This window comes from Rhizopus delemar, genomic scaffold (assembly GCF_000149305.1).
Source record: "Rhizopus delemar RA 99-880 supercont3.1 genomic scaffold, whole genome shotgun sequence".
NCBI classification, from domain to species: Eukaryota; Fungi; Mucoromycota; class Mucoromycetes; order Mucorales; family Rhizopodaceae; genus Rhizopus; species Rhizopus delemar.
In genome coordinates, this window is record NW_027137827.1 from 853,132 (window position 1) to 868,581 (window position 15,450).

Here is a 15,450-nt window from a genome sequence, read left to right on the forward strand (position 1 = left end):
GACTCACTGAGTTGTTGGATATCATATGATGAAATGCATCAAAGGAGTTAGAACCAAGGAAGATTCAATGCTATACAAATATGGTTAGATTGGAAATTTAATTAATAACAGAAAACATAATTTTCTGTTGAAGTATGTCACCCAATGATTGGTTCTTGCATATTCGTACAAGAAATTCTAGACTTTCAAGTGAATCTATTACACAAGAAATATTATTTGACATTGAAAATTACTTTATCAAGTCATTTCCAGTGAAAGGAACCAATCAATAATAAATTCAAAGCCGATCCCTTCCATATTAAGGGGATGACAGAAATGCAGTTATTCTTTAAACCAAAAAAAAAAAGAGAAATAAAACACAAATACTTTAATGATTCATCCTTTATTTTCTGTAAACTATGAGTTACGCAATAAATTCATCTAGTCACTTTAAATCGTAAACTCTGATTATTTTTAAATGAAAACAAACTCCATGTCTACTCTGTCTTGGTGTTAAGAAAGTTAAAAAAAAAAAAAAAAGAGACTCGGCACGCGAACTATTTTATAATTTCTACTTTTTCATATTAAATATCAGCAACCAATAAACATTTATTTTATCATAAGCTAATTTCTATTTATGGAAATTCCCTTAACTTTTTAGTACGCGTTTGTATTCTTTTCGGCAAGTTCCGCTTGCTATTTTTAGAAAGTATTTATTTGTATAGTAAACAGAAATATTATAAAGGGAAACAAGAAATGTGCTCTAATTTTGTAATTCTGTAAAAGGAGAGAAATAAATTAAGAGACAGTCAACTGTCTGTGATACATTCTCACCGATGAAATTCATAATTTTTTTTTCTTCTATTCATCTCATTGTATTATTAACAAGACTGGTTTAAAATGATTCTAGAATATAAAAGTACTACTCTTGAAGATTAAGCTTTTCTTTTTGTTTGATCTCCCCACAAATTGGTTTAATTTACCGCATAAATCGATTTCAATCACCGAAAACAATCTGTTTTTTTTTTTTTTTTTCTTTTTTTTTTTTATTTTCATACTAAGATCACTGGAAGGATCGACGGGCATTGATTGGTTTTGTATACAAAAATAAAAAATAATTTCGAAACTGTTCCTATTTTCCCTCTCTTTTTTTTTTTATATATTTTTCTTGCAAAAATAAATAATTTTTTTTTTATTATAAAAAAGATAATGTTAATGATGGCACCTTATAATACCACAGCACCAAGCTCTAAAGGGAAAAAGCCTTATAAGAGTTGGTTAAAAGATGGGGTGAATGGAGGACCTAGTTCTATGGATGTATTAGTAAACTGGTTATCAAAGAAAACGAATTATGCCAAATGGAAAGGAGATGATTGCGAAAGGATACCAAAGAAGTCATTACTTGAAAGTATTATTGATGAAATGAGAGAAGTTGGCATCTATCATCGTTTAGCAAAAGATGTAGCATCAAAAATATCTACTTTACAAGCAAATTATCGTTTAGCTCGTGAATGGAAAGAAATAGAGGGAAAAAAGTTACTTGAGACTGGTGCGACAGAAGATGCTGTGCATGGTAAACTATAACATTTTCTTTTTTATAAAAAATATTAATACTTTTTTAAAGAGGAACTTTTAAAAAGATTTCCATATTGGGATGCGTTACATGGAGTATTCAGTAGTAATCGAACTGGTGCTTGGCCAATGTCAATACGTAGTATTACACATACTCAAGAAGATACAGAAGAAGATGGTTTATTTGATGTTAAACAAGAAGATTTATATACATTCATTGACCAAGACCAAATAAAAAGAAAAAGACGTCGTTTAAGTGATAGTCATGTACAGTCATCCAACACATCCACTGCTGCTGCAAGTCCAACACATTCAACTCAATCTTTACCTACCACAACAATAACAACAACAACAAATAATAATAATAATAACATGCCGCCTTTAGTTATCCGACCTTTACCACGTGTACTTCCACCCGCAAGTCATTATTTTGATATTCATCCTCATCATCTTCAACAGCATCCTACTCCACCTTATCCTCCTACACCTCCATCAAAAGATGTACTTGCTGAATCATTACTTCAAGTGACACGTGAAAAAGAAGCAGGCAGAATGAAAAGATCACAAGAAATGCTACAGTTCTTGAGAGAAAAGAGAATAGAACGAGATCAGCTACTTTTGGAAAGAGAAATCACTAAAAGAGTAAAAGCAAAAGCTGAGCTTGTCAAAAACTTAATGGATGCAGGTTTCGATAAAGAAGCGATTGCTGAACAACTCAATAAACTGTAACAATTTTTTTTTCCCTTCTTCTTTTTAATAATAAATACTATAATTGGATTCATCCAGCTTTGCCACACCTTAGTAACGGAATATCCCATTTTTGGTAAACTTGTGCCGAGTTTAATAAAAATCTCGAATGTTTCATCGGTCTTTGAATTTAAAGAACGTCCAAAAGAAAAGAAAGATAAACTGAATGATCGACAAGCAGAAAGTCCCTTTTTGGTTAAACCCATTTTTAAACTTGGAAGTTTAATTATTAAGATTTTTATTTATATTTAAAAGTACACTTTGATTATTACAAGTTATGCATTACATATTCAATTGTGAAACATGTCTTTCATCTATTCACTCATTCAAAGTGAAATCAATTCATGCTGTTTATAAATCTTAATGATTTCAAACCTAATTTATCGTCAACATCAACAGACTTTAGATGTTTACAACTAAACGAACCCAAGTTTCATTCTGTAAATTACGGGTAAACATGTCGCTATTATATCTGGCAGTGTTACATTTCCCTTGAGGTTTCACTTTAAATAGCTTGGGAAAAAAGAAGGAAAGGGAAATTATTTTCATTTGTAACCTATAGAATTCATTCGTAAAAAAAATAAAAAAAAAAAAGATTTGCAACGATCTGTTTGTTATACTAAGGATAGTTTGACACATACAGTAACACACGCATGATGAGCGTCCGTTTAAAGACAAGAAAGTTTTTTTTTTAAAAGATAAATTGATGTGTATTTTGTGGTCTTATTTATCTACTAAAGTACGTGACAGGAAAGACAATAAAAATCCTATTTCTTTATGTTTTGATTAAAACAAGTGTTGATTTGAATATAAATGTTGTGTATATTATTATACTTTGAATAATGAAGAACAATAGCATAAAGTGATAATTATAATTACCTCTTGTTGGACCCTTTATTTATTGTATTGCATATAAAAAAGCAAATATTAAATCCATATTTTATAAAAAAAAAAGGTTTTTATGCTTTATATCATACACGTCTCTCAATCGAGAAAATCTATGTTTATAATTGAAGTCATAGTAAAGACTTTGACTTTTGGAATCAATAAGTCGCATTTACTTTGTATATCTTTTTACTTGCATTGATAGAGTATTAAAAATGGATTCCCTGTATGTTTCTTACTGAAGCTTTAAGCTGATTTAATCAACTGGCTATAATTTAATTGAAAATTATCCCAAATATTTTATTTCTATTTTCTATGCCAGCTATCAAAGGATGGCATTACAAAAAGATCTACCAAGTTTGAAAAACCGCCAAATCAAATTCTAAAACTACGCAAAATTTTCTATTGTGACAGCTAAATAATTATTTGCTAAGAACCAAAATTTATAGCTTTTTCTCAACCCTCCCCCTCCCTCTCTATACATACAGATCGCACTATGGGTATTACAGGTTTATTACCTTTACTAGCTCCTATCACAAAGCCAATACATATTCAAGAGTATGCTGGTAAAATTGTTGCAATAGACGGTCACTGCTGGCTTCATAAAGGATCTTTTTCATGTGCATTGGAGCTTGCCTTGAATCAACCAACGACAAAGTAGGCTTACTTTTCTTCTTCTTCTTTCTATTTAATACGTTCTCAAACCTTTTATATTAGATATGTATCTTATTTTATGAATCTAATCAACATGTTGCGATTTTATAAAGTGATCCCATTAGTTGTATTCGATGGACAATCTTTACCCATGAAGCAAGAAACAAATTCAAAGCGTGCTCAGTAAATAGAATAAATAAATAAATTGGAATAGATGTAGTTATATCAACCTTTAAAAAAAACAATAGAAAACGCAAGGAATCATTTAACATTGGCTTCAAACTTGTCAAGGATAATAAAATTAAAGAAGCTTTGCCTTATTTGCAACAGTCAATCAGTATTACCCAAGATATGATTCAACAAGTAGTTAAAGTAAAGTATTTTTTTCTTTTAATAGGATCAAACTTTTATTGATTTGTATGACATTAGAAACTGGATGAAATTGGTGTGCAACATGTCATTGCCCCTTATGAAGCTGATGCGCAGCTCGCATACTTGTTGAAAAATAACTATGCGCAAGCAGCGATTACTGAAGATTCAGACTTACTGGCATTTGGCTGTTCTACTGTGATATTTAAGCTAAACAGATACGGCGATTGTATGCGCATTCACTTTGAAGATATATCCAAGGTGATAGATATAAAGCCATTTAGTGTTACTACATTAAGGCACATCTGTATGCTCTCTGGTTGTGACTATTTGCCTTCTTTAAAAGGGATAGGCTTAAAGACAGCAGAAACGCTCATCAAAAAACATTTGACAATTGAAAAGGTACTCGTGTAACATACTGCATATAAAAAGAAAAAGTAACCCCTTTTTCTCTTTTTTTTTTTTTTTTTTCTTCCTTCAAATCTAATTTTATTATTACAAAAAAGGTCATGAAAGCACTCCGCTTTAGACAAAATATTGCAAGATACCAACAAGACTTTGAACGCGCTGAGACTGCCTTTTTACATCAATTTGTTTATGATGTGAAGACTCGCCAGTTTGTACGTTTAAATGAATTGCCTAAAGGCTTCAAACAAGAATACCTCCCTTCACTTGGTTGTGATCCAAAAGAATTTACTGGTCCTAAGGATGCCTGTATAGCACAATCCATCAATCTCTTGAATCGTTATTGTAACAAAGAGCTCAATAAGGAAAACATTCCTGTAAGTAGTAAAGCCCTCTTTTTATTAAAAATATTTATTTTTTTTTAACTTAGCCATGGTTCAATCTTTATGAAAATTCTGGTTCTTGTAAAGACTCTTCAAACAATCCTTCTGGTTCTTCACCAGCTGTAAATTCTGGTACTGCTGCTGCTGCTGCTGCTGCTGCTGCTGCTATCGTTACTACTAAAACAAGCGTGACTACTCAAACTGTATCTGCCAATAAGACTTCACTTAAAAGTAAGTTTAAGGCTTTGGTCAAAAATAAGGCCGTCAAAAATGAGGTCATTTTGAGAAAGGAAAACATACCAGCTGATAACAGTACCAAACAAATAAGCGTTTCAGACAATGCATCAACCATTAAACGCAAATATTCCTTTTCAAGCAGCCAAGAAGATGACTATCCTTCTTCTCTTCCATCATTGGCTTCTTCTATATCTACTGATTCCTCTCAGGACGAGAATGTAAAGCCTGTATCTGTTACCCTTGGTAAACGCAAGATTATTGATAATACCAATAATCAGCATGTAAGCAAGAAACGCGTCTTGGGCACAAGCACAAATATTCGTTTCATACTTTGAAAAGCTTTCTCACTTTATTTATTTAATTGTATTGTTTCGAATGCCACCATCTGTAAATAGCATTGCACTTTCATTTCATTCAATGAAAATGTGATTTCAATAAAAAAAACTGGTTTTTTGTTTTGTTTTGCTTAATTATTACCCCTTTTTCTAATGTAACCATATTATTGAGCGTATTTTTAGTTCTTGACATCTTGCTAGTCCTTTGAATTCTTTAAATGTCCACTTTAGACCCTTTTTTTTCATTATTTGATTGGTTATAATTTAAAACAATTGTAACATTTTACTGTTTTGAATCAAACAAGGTTATGTTAACAATACCTTATAATCTAAACTTATTAAAATCAACAGAATGTTTCTACTCAAAAAACAAGAAATCTAATTGAACAAGGGTTTCAAGAGCTTGTGTTATAGTCATTGCTTTTTTTTTTTCAAATTAATGCTTGTATAATCAGACATGAGCTTGTGGCACAATACAAGACGGACAAAATGCTGATCCACCAAACTTTGTGTAACCTTGTTTCTTGCACTCATTTTAACAAACTTTGCACTTCAACAGATCAATAAATTTACTTTTTTTCTTATTATTATTTCAAATCCTTGTGAATAAACTAACATTTTCAGATGATTTTTCCTTTTGCTTACTTCCTTTTTTATCCATTCTGCAAACTATCCTTTTAATTAATTTCATATAGCTTTAGTAAAAGAAGCAGGAGGACTGAAATAATAGAAATTTAGAAAAGTTGCGACAGCCAAACGACAAAATAACGCCATTGAAGAAATGATTAAATCTGCACATTTCAACAAAATAAAAAATAAAAAATAAAAAAAACTTTGTTTTCATTCAAAGTACGCCAACAATTGTGGTAATCCTCTGCCTTTCTTACAACTTTCCTTTTTTTAATAAAAAGAAAAGCGTAAGCTTTGATACCAAAAATATATACATAAAAAAAGACACAATTCTAATGGCATTGGAGAAAAACAAAAATGACTTCCCCTTCTTCTTCTTCAACAATTGGTATTGTCTCTGCAAATGTTAAATTATTTAACAATAAATCAGAAAACGAGCTCAATTCAAATCTTAAAAAATCGCAACCACCTTTACTTCCTCCAAAACCTTCAAATATAAAAGCACTATTAGAAAAAGATATAACAATACAAGATATGCCTTCGCCATCGCCACCACAACCACCACCGCTGCCTCCTCCACCAAGACCTTCAGTAACAAAAATTCAAAAAGAAGCCATCAAAAGACCGTCTACTCCTAATCTTATTTCTGTACAAAAAAGTGGATCTTCAGCGTTAAAAATAATGTTTGGAAAAGTAGTTGAAAGTGTTAGTGGTAAGCCTTTCCTCAGCCCTTTGAATTTCTTTTACTAATGACACTTTTCTATTGTTTTAGACTTATGGCCAGTCCAAAGCAACAATACTAATAATTCATCCACATCTTCAACAAATTCAAATCCAATTCACGCAAAGATATCCTCTCCTTATAACATGGTTCATGTGACACATGTTGGATTCAATTCACAAACAGGAGAGTTCACAGGAATGCCAAGAGAATGGCAAATATTACTTCAACAAAGTGGTATTACAAAAAAGGAGCAACAGCAAAACCCTCAGGTAAGGTATTTTTCATGTTGAACAACAGACTTTCTTCGAGTAGACTGATATCTATCTGTGTGGATTAGGCTGTGTTGGACGCTTTAGGCTTCTATAAAGAATCAAATCAGGATTCTGTTTGGGAAAAATTCGATAATGTTCATCTACGCCACTATAATATACCACCCCCACTACCACAGCGTGCAAGACCTACTGAATCTAGACCAATTATCCCTTCCAGGCCGTCTCAACAGCGTACGCCTCCTCCTATACCGGCTCGTCCAGAACTGAAAAAGCAACCTCCTCCTAAACCACCTGTGTCATCTAAGCCAAAGATATTGACAGCACCATCAACACCACCACCACCAACGCCACCACCACTATTACCATCACCGCTACAAGAACCGCATCATGGATCTGTTTATATTGCTTCTATGCCGGCACCTTTAGATCCTGATTTCGACAATAACGACCAGTCTAGAAGAGAGAGACGAGAGCAACGTCAGCGGGAAGAAGCAGCTAAGGATGCACAAGTGATTGCTGACCTTCAAGCAATTTGTACCGATGCAGACCCTACAAAGTTGTACAGAAACATGGTTAAGATTGGTCAAGGTGCATCTGGTGGTGTATATACGGCTCAATCTGTGGATACCAATATGTCTGTAGCCATCAAGCAAATGAATCTATCTCAACAATCGAGAAAAGAAGTTATAATTAATGAAATCTTAGTCATGAGAGAAGCTCAGCACAAGAACATTGTAAACTATATCGATTCGTTCTTGGTTACGGATGAATTATGGGTAGTAATGGAATACATGGAAGGCGGCTCATTGACAGATGTTGTGACAACCAGCATGATGACAGAGAGCCAGATAGCAACCGTGTGTCGTGAATCATTGGAGGGCATATACCATTTGCATCAACTGGGTATTATTCACCGCGATATTAAATCAGATAATGTCTTATTAGGTCTCAATGGCCAAGTTAAATTAAGTAAGTTGTATAAAGTAAGAGGAATGACAGGATGATCTAACGTTCATTAATACAAAATTAGCTGATTTTGGCTTTTGTGCGAGACTTAATGACTCAGAAACTAGAACAACAATGGTTGGAACACCTTACTGGATGGCACCTGAAGTAGTAACACGTAAAGAATATGGTCCCAAGATCGACATTTGGTCACTTGGAATTATGATTATTGAGATGATTGAAGGAGAACCCCCTTATTTGCATGAAAATCCACTAAGGGCTCTTTATCTAATTGCTACGAACGGCACACCTTCATTACAACACCCGGATGAGATATCAGATGCTCTCAAAGACTTTTTGAAGCAATCTTTAACAGTAGATAGTAATAATCGCCCTGATTCTAATGCTTTGTTACAACATCCTTTTCTTCAGCGTGGAGACCATTCTAAATCTCTAATTCCTCTCATAAAAGCAAGCAAAGATATGAAGAAAAAAAGTTCATAACATTATATCTTTGTAATATAATTAATAAATATCGCACACACATATCTATGCACACATGAATGTATATGTTCAAATAATATCATCTTTGATATATAATCCCTTTATCTCTCTTTTGCTAATGCAAGCTATGCTGTTTGATACTTGTTGTATCTCGCATTAACAGTAACAGCGTGCCTTAGTTTAGAAGAACTTTTGCAAAAAAAATAATAATAATTTGAAATACCGCGCGAAGTTGTTAACACTTGCACCTTTTTCTTATAAAAGAAATAGAAAATGGAAATCCCTTCTGACTTGAAATTTATTACACCTTACATTCAGCGAGGCCAAGAATTATTGCAAAGAGATCCAGTTGTTGCTTACTATGGTAGAATAGACTATATTCTCATTTAGAAATTAAAAAAATAATGTCAATATAGCTCAATATTATGCCGCAAAGCTTGCCATTAATAAAGGCTCTCGTACAAAAGAGACAAATGTATATTTATCTCACTTGCTAGATTCCTTAGAGAACGTATGTAGCTATAAATTACAGAAACAAAGCACCTCTAACATCTTTTAAACTATTGTAGCAAAAGAAAAGTATGGGAGATAATGAGGCCATTACAAATGACCTGGTAGGATATGCTCATATAGAAAATTTTGCTTTAAAGATATTTTTGAATGCGGACAACGAAGATAGAGCTGGAAAAGCTAGCAAGTGAGTAAAGGAAAAAAAAAAAAGGTATTCAGGTACTAACTAATTTAATAATCTTGGCAGGAAGACAGCCAAAACCTTTTTAGCTGCATCTATCTTTCTGGAGCTATTAAAAACCTTTGGAGAAATTGATGCTGAAGTAAAAAAAAAAAAAAAAAATTAGACAAACATGTACAATACACAGACACATTTTAAAACATATCGTATAGACTGAAGCAAAGATCAAATATGCAAAATGGAAAGCAACGGATATTACAAAAGCATTACGTGAAGGTCGCCAGCCTCAAGTTGGATCACCACTAGACCAACAACAGGAGAGTATTCCTTCCGTTTCAGAGTTTCCAAGCCCCCCATCTAATTTCACTGCGCCTTTACCACTCACACCTAATGAAGAAGCAGATACAGTCCAACCACCTTCTGTGCCCACAGTTACAGCGCCTACTTCTGCCGCAACAGTTGCTCCAGCACCAGCTCCTATTCCTGACTCTTTGCCTGTAACATCAGCAGAACCAGCCATCACTGTTTCTGATGCTCCACTTCCAACCATTAATGCCAATGTTCCATCTGCTCAAAAGCATGCTAAATGGGCCATTAGTGCTTTGGAGTATGATGATGTTAAAACTGCACGAAACGAGTTATTAGCTGCATTGAACGATCTTGGGTTTAATCACAAAAACAATTTCGGCTATTAATAAAGACTGTTTTACTATGCAGAGTTGCCCCCTTTTAGCGATTCAGGTGTATTTTTTTTTTTTTTTCATAAGCTTCGAATGTTTTGTATTGACGCGCATCAGAAGGATCTTTCTGAACCTGTTCTTTAAAATAAATCTAACAAACAGTTGTTTATCCACAATTTGATGTACAATATCTAATATTATTTTGTACAAGTGTCACGTTAAATGACACGTTTGTGATTTGATCCGAGGTTGTCTTACCCTCTTTTTGTTAAACTTTGAAATTTTTGATGCATCTATTTACGTGTTATCATATTTCATATAACATGTACTTGAGCACATAAAGTATAAGAGCTCTTTGATTTCATTTACTTCATCTTTACCATGATATTGCTCAGCTTTCAAAAATAAGGATGTACTTGTCTTAATCTTTGTCACTCTCCATATTTAAGGTTGAATATAATTACTTGTCCAAGCAAAAAAAAAAAAAAAAAAAAAAAAAAAAAAAAAAGGTTAAAGGTATGTATAAATTGTAACTTTCAGTTTATCCCTTTACTTTATATAGTAGTTACTTTGTCTATCTTTATAGAGAATGGCCTGCTTTATAACCTTACACAAATTAAAAAAGGAAAATAAATTTACTCATTTCGTTTGACAAAGTTGCTGTGACTTTTGGTCAGAAACCTCTCGCTTTTTACTTTTTGTTCAAACTTGCAGTGAAATCACTGTAGTTTTTTATTTATATTTTTAGAATAAACAAAATGGTATCAGCAACAATAGATAATAATGAAGATGCAAAAAGTACGAGCTCAACATTAGTTAATGGGGAGGAAACAACAAGAAATAATCAAAATGCTCAAATGAGACATGGTTTTGACGAAGAGCTATATGAAGAGGACATTATTCGTTTCTTATATTTTTCAGAAAAGCGTCACGAGGCGAATAGTAAATCAAATACGCAAGTGAAAAATGCTTTAAAGGATTGGGTAAACCATTCTAGTCATATAGTACTTTATACTCATGTGTATCTATAGCGTTTAAGAGAGAGAATAAAAACTGTTTCAGGTAAATGAATGCTGCGGGGAAAACATAAAAAAAACAGAGAACTTTAAACATTAGTACACTAGGTCTGTTAGTTGTCTGTCTTAACATCGGCACAGATCCTCCAGATATTGTTAAAACCAATCCATGCGCTAAACTCGAGTGCTGGATAGACCCTTTCTTACTTGTGCCTTCGAAATCACTAGAGGCTATTGGCAAAAATTTACACAATCAATATGAAACGATTAATGGACGTACGCGGTTTAAGTTATCATTAGACCCCTCTGTCGAAGAAACTAAAAAGATTTGCTGCCAAATGAGACGCAATGCAAAAGAAGAGCGAATTCTATTTCACTACAACGGCCATGGCGTGCCTAAACCAACTACGAGCGGCGAAATTTGGGTTTTTAACCGCAACTACACTCAATATATTCCTGTTTCGCTTTTTGATCTTCAGTCTTGGTTGGGATCGCCTGTTATCTATGTCTGGGACTGTTCAGCAGCAGGCAACATCATCAATGCTTTCAATAGATTCGCCGAGCAAAGAGATTCAGAAGCCGTGCGATTGACCCAAGAGCAACATCATCCAATAGTCTCCTGGAAAGATTCTATCCAATTAGCCGCTTGCGGGCCGACAGAGACGCTACCCATGAATCCTGATTTACCTGCTGATGTATTTACAGCTTGTTTAACGACACCTATCGAAATGTCACTGAGATGGGTTGTCATGCGAAATCCACTATTGACATCTAATATCACTATGGACATGGTTTTGCAGTTACCTGGACGCGCTACTGAACGACGCACACCCTTGGGTGAACTGAATTGGATCTTTACAGCTGTTACAGATACAATCGCTTGGTGCGTACTTCAGGATCAACCCGAGCTATTTAAAAGATTATTTAGACAAGATTTGATGGTGGCTTCTATGTTCAGAAATTATCTGTTAGCCGAGCGTATTATGCGGTCTTATCAATGTACGCCCATGTCCACACCAAAATTACCAGAAACACATGATCATCCGATGTGGCACGCTTGGGACCTTGCAGTCGATATGTGTTTGTTTCAGTTACCTGCTTTGAAGGCTGCTGAATCAGGTGGGCCAGCTTACGAGTATCAATCAAGTACCTTCTTTTCAGAGCAATTAACTGCCTTTGAGGTTTGGTTAGCGGAGGGCGCTGTAAATCCAAAGATTCCAGAGCAATTACCAATTGTACTTCAAGTTCTACTCAGTCAAGTACACCGTCTTCGCGCTCTTATTTTGCTCAGTAGATTCTTGGATTTGGGTCCTTGGGCTGTGAATGCAGCTCTGTCGGTAGGTATCTTTCCATATGTCCTGAAGTTACTACAAAGTCCTGCTGCCGAATTAAAACCCGTTTTGGTCTTCATCTGGGCTCGTATCTTGGCTGTTGATCAGTCCTGTCAAAATGATTTGCTTAAAGATCATGGTTACGCCTATTTCATCAATATTCTTACCCCCAACAATGCCATGCTTAGTATCCCTCATGTTTCTGAACACCGAGCAATGAGCGCGTTTATTTTATCTGTATTTTGCACTGATTTTAGGACGGGCCAACAAGCCTGTTTAAGAGGTAATGTCATCTCTGCTTGTCTAGCTCACGTCAATGACCCGGATCCACTATTACGACAGTGGATTTGTTTGTGTTTGGCCCAAGTGTGGATGAATAATAGTGAAGCCAAATCGATTGCAATTGCTGAAAATGGGCATGAAAAGATGACGGTACTATTGAATGACAGTGTGCCTGAAGTACGTGCATCTGCCATGTACGCGCTTGGTACGTTTCTTTCAGATCCCAACAAGACAGAGCAAATTGTCAATATTGAGCACAACATTGCCATCTCTGCACTTTGTGTCATGTCGGATGGTTCTCCCATGGTCCGACGTGAATTTGTCATTGCCCTATCTCATATTGTACATCAAGCAGGATCTGCAAAATTTTTGACAGCAGCGAGTCAAACAATCGAAGAGGATCAACGAATAAGTGACAAGGCCATGCTACGAGGGGGAGTTGGAGCGACAAGGCAGTCAGAGTGGCGTGCTGCTCTTGATGGGCATTTTGGATCATCAAGTTTTGACTCTGTGTATGCTGTGCTCTGGAAGGCTTTACTAAACTTATCAGTTGATCCTCATCCTGATGTCTCAAAAGTAGCCTCGATTGTAGTAGACCATATTACAGCTACATTGCTAAACACACCATTTATTGGAGAATACGCGTCAAATTTGGCAAGAGACCAGCAAGTGACAAGCAGTACCTCAGCCATTATTGGACAAGATCTAGCAGATGATCAAGATGTACCTCGATCACCTACCTCTAGTTCTTTTGCTCGCAGACCAGTAAAACTAGCACGTTCTGTTTCGTTTGCATCGACATTGCGTACTATTTACAATTTTGGAAATGTTTCCTATCAAGATTCACCAAACGGCAACATAGCAGATGGTCGTCCTTCTAAGCATGCGCAAACTACTCATGAGGAAAAAGTGCTGCCTATCTCTTCTTCCTTTTACGATTGGAGTTGCGAGTATTTTACAGAGCCACAGATGCGGGCTGCTGAAGCTGACGAACCAGGAAGTGTAATATATACCAAACGTAAATGGAGAAGAAGCCGAAATGAAAACATCTTGCAGGAGTCTAATCTGACAAAAGGCATGGCAGGTAAACACAATTATTTACAAAAATAGTGCTATTTTCTATAACTAATGCCTGTTTAACATAGGGTCCAGCCGATGGGATGAACAATTAAGTTCAATGTACAACGACACTGAGGCTTCTTTACTTTTATTTCATCAATTTGAACCGCATTTAGTAGCAGCTGATTCATACAATTGTTTAGTGTAAGCATTTTTACTTTTTTTTTCTTTTCTAAAAAACAAGCTGACCTTCTTTTCTTTGATTCTAGTGTTTGGGATTGGAAGAACGGTACTCCACTTAGTGTAATCGATAATAACAATCCTCCGCATAGTCGAATAACCGATATGAAATTTTTGAATGAAGAAGATGAAGCTCTACTTTTGACTGGTTCAGGTAAAAATTCCACCGGATTAATAAACTCTAAACTAAATAAAAACACCGTTTCTATAGATGACGGGGTTGTTCGTCTTTACAAAAACTATGATCAAGAGCAAGCAGTTCTCATCAGTTCATGGCGTGCGTTAAAAGACATGGAAAAGAGTAACTCAAAGCAAAGTGGATTAGTCACTGATTGGCATCAGGCTCGTGGCTACCTTTTTACTGGTGGGGATTCTAAAGTGATCAAAGTCTGGGACGCACACCAAGAACTACCTGTGATGGTAAATAAAAAGTTGCCTTGCATTTACTTGTAAAATCGTTTAATAGCTCATCTATAGGATATACCAACGCAATCTTTGGCTTGTGTTACAAGTATTACCACCGATCAAGTTAACGGTAATATTGTCATAGCAGGATTTGGTGATGGATCCATAGGAGTATATGATCGTCGTTTGGGCCCAAGTGAGAGGTATGTTAATTTGAAATACTTTCTTTTAGAGTTGAATTTTAATTTACTTAATTTAGTCGAGTAAAAAAGTGGGATGAACATAAAGCGTGGATAACAAATATTCATTTGCAAAGAGAAGGTACCAGAGAATTAGTTTCTGGAGGATTTGAAGGAGATATCAAGATATGGGATATTCGTGAAACACAGTCTCTAAAAACAATTGAAGCACATACACACAGTAATATGACATCGTTAGCTGTTCATGATCACAGCTATGTTGTTGCAAGGTAGAGTGTAAATCTCAAAAATATGAAGTAACTTTATTTATATTATATCTAGTGCTGGTGCTGACCAAGTCATTAAAGTATGGAATATGGATGGTTGTAGGCTTTCAACTATCCGACCTTCTAGTGGCTTTTTAAGTCAGAAAGCCACTTCAACTAGAGCCCTTTCATTCCATCCTAATCTTATGGTAATGGCAGCAAGTGGTACCGATGGCTATATCACAGTAAGATTTTGAATGATACAGCTATTTATCCATAAATATTCATATATTTTTTATTTAGCTATACAATGCCCATACAACACATACCAACATGTAAAATACGCTATACAATATTTTATTATTATACTTTTAAATAAAAAAAGTTTTTATTGAACAAAATACAAACAATTTATATTCATAAGCCTTAAATTCAGCATGGCTGTGTTTCTTATTAGCAATGATTCTAAATCCTTACAAATCATGTTTTTAAGAAAACTGATTTTCATTTACAATTTATCATAGAATAGCCAGTGTGTACAGATAAAGGGTTATTACTAAAGACAGAGCTTTATTTGTAGTTTGCACTATGAATGTACGTTAATATTTAAGAATAAAGTGACTTGTTGATTAAAGCCGATACTTTATTGACTATGCAACT

The 15,450-nt window shown here is 34.7% G+C and overlaps 5 protein-coding genes across 5 annotated transcripts; all 5 read left to right on the forward strand.

Moving 5' to 3' along the window:
- Positions 1-1,188: 1,188 nt before the first annotated feature.
- On the forward strand, positions 1,189-2,280 carry RO3G_00343 (uncharacterized protein; the record flags this gene model as incomplete). Its single annotated transcript, XM_067654934.1, has 2 exons — positions 1,189-1,552; positions 1,604-2,280. 2 exons carry the CDS (start codon positions 1,189-1,191, stop codon positions 2,278-2,280), a joined length of 1,041 nt encoding a protein of 346 aa, XP_067511035.1.
- Positions 2,281-3,679: 1,399 nt separating this feature from the next.
- RO3G_00344 (uncharacterized protein) lies at positions 3,680-5,566 on the forward strand (the record flags this gene model as incomplete). Its single annotated transcript, XM_067654935.1, has 6 exons — positions 3,680-3,840; positions 3,901-4,020; positions 4,086-4,209; positions 4,267-4,608; positions 4,713-4,988; positions 5,042-5,566. The coding sequence occupies 6 exons, from the start codon at positions 3,680-3,682 to the stop codon at positions 5,564-5,566; spliced, it is 1,548 nt and encodes a 515-aa protein (XP_067511036.1).
- A 987-nt stretch (positions 5,567-6,553) lies between these two features.
- Positions 6,554-8,641, forward strand: RO3G_00345 (uncharacterized protein; the record flags this gene model as incomplete). The annotated part of the gene is made up of 4 exons (XM_067654936.1): positions 6,554-6,908; positions 6,969-7,189; positions 7,258-8,161; positions 8,223-8,641. 4 exons carry the CDS (start codon positions 6,554-6,556, stop codon positions 8,639-8,641), a joined length of 1,899 nt encoding a protein of 632 aa, XP_067511037.1.
- Positions 8,642-8,914: 273 nt separating this feature from the next.
- On the forward strand, positions 8,915-10,027 carry RO3G_00346 (uncharacterized protein; the record flags this gene model as incomplete). The annotated part of the gene is made up of 5 exons (XM_067654937.1): positions 8,915-9,005; positions 9,058-9,152; positions 9,211-9,338; positions 9,399-9,474; positions 9,545-10,027. 5 exons carry the CDS (start codon positions 8,915-8,917, stop codon positions 10,025-10,027), a joined length of 873 nt encoding a protein of 290 aa, XP_067511038.1.
- Positions 10,028-10,770: 743 nt separating this feature from the next.
- On the forward strand, positions 10,771-15,129 carry RO3G_00347 (uncharacterized protein; the record flags this gene model as incomplete). The annotated part of the gene is made up of 10 exons (XM_067654938.1): positions 10,771-10,995; positions 11,044-11,074; positions 11,137-13,725; positions 13,787-13,904; positions 13,970-14,094; positions 14,152-14,360; positions 14,418-14,548; positions 14,605-14,814; positions 14,867-15,035; positions 15,094-15,129. 10 exons carry the CDS (start codon positions 10,771-10,773, stop codon positions 15,127-15,129), a joined length of 3,843 nt encoding a protein of 1,280 aa, XP_067511039.1.
- Positions 15,130-15,450: the final 321 nt, after the last annotated feature.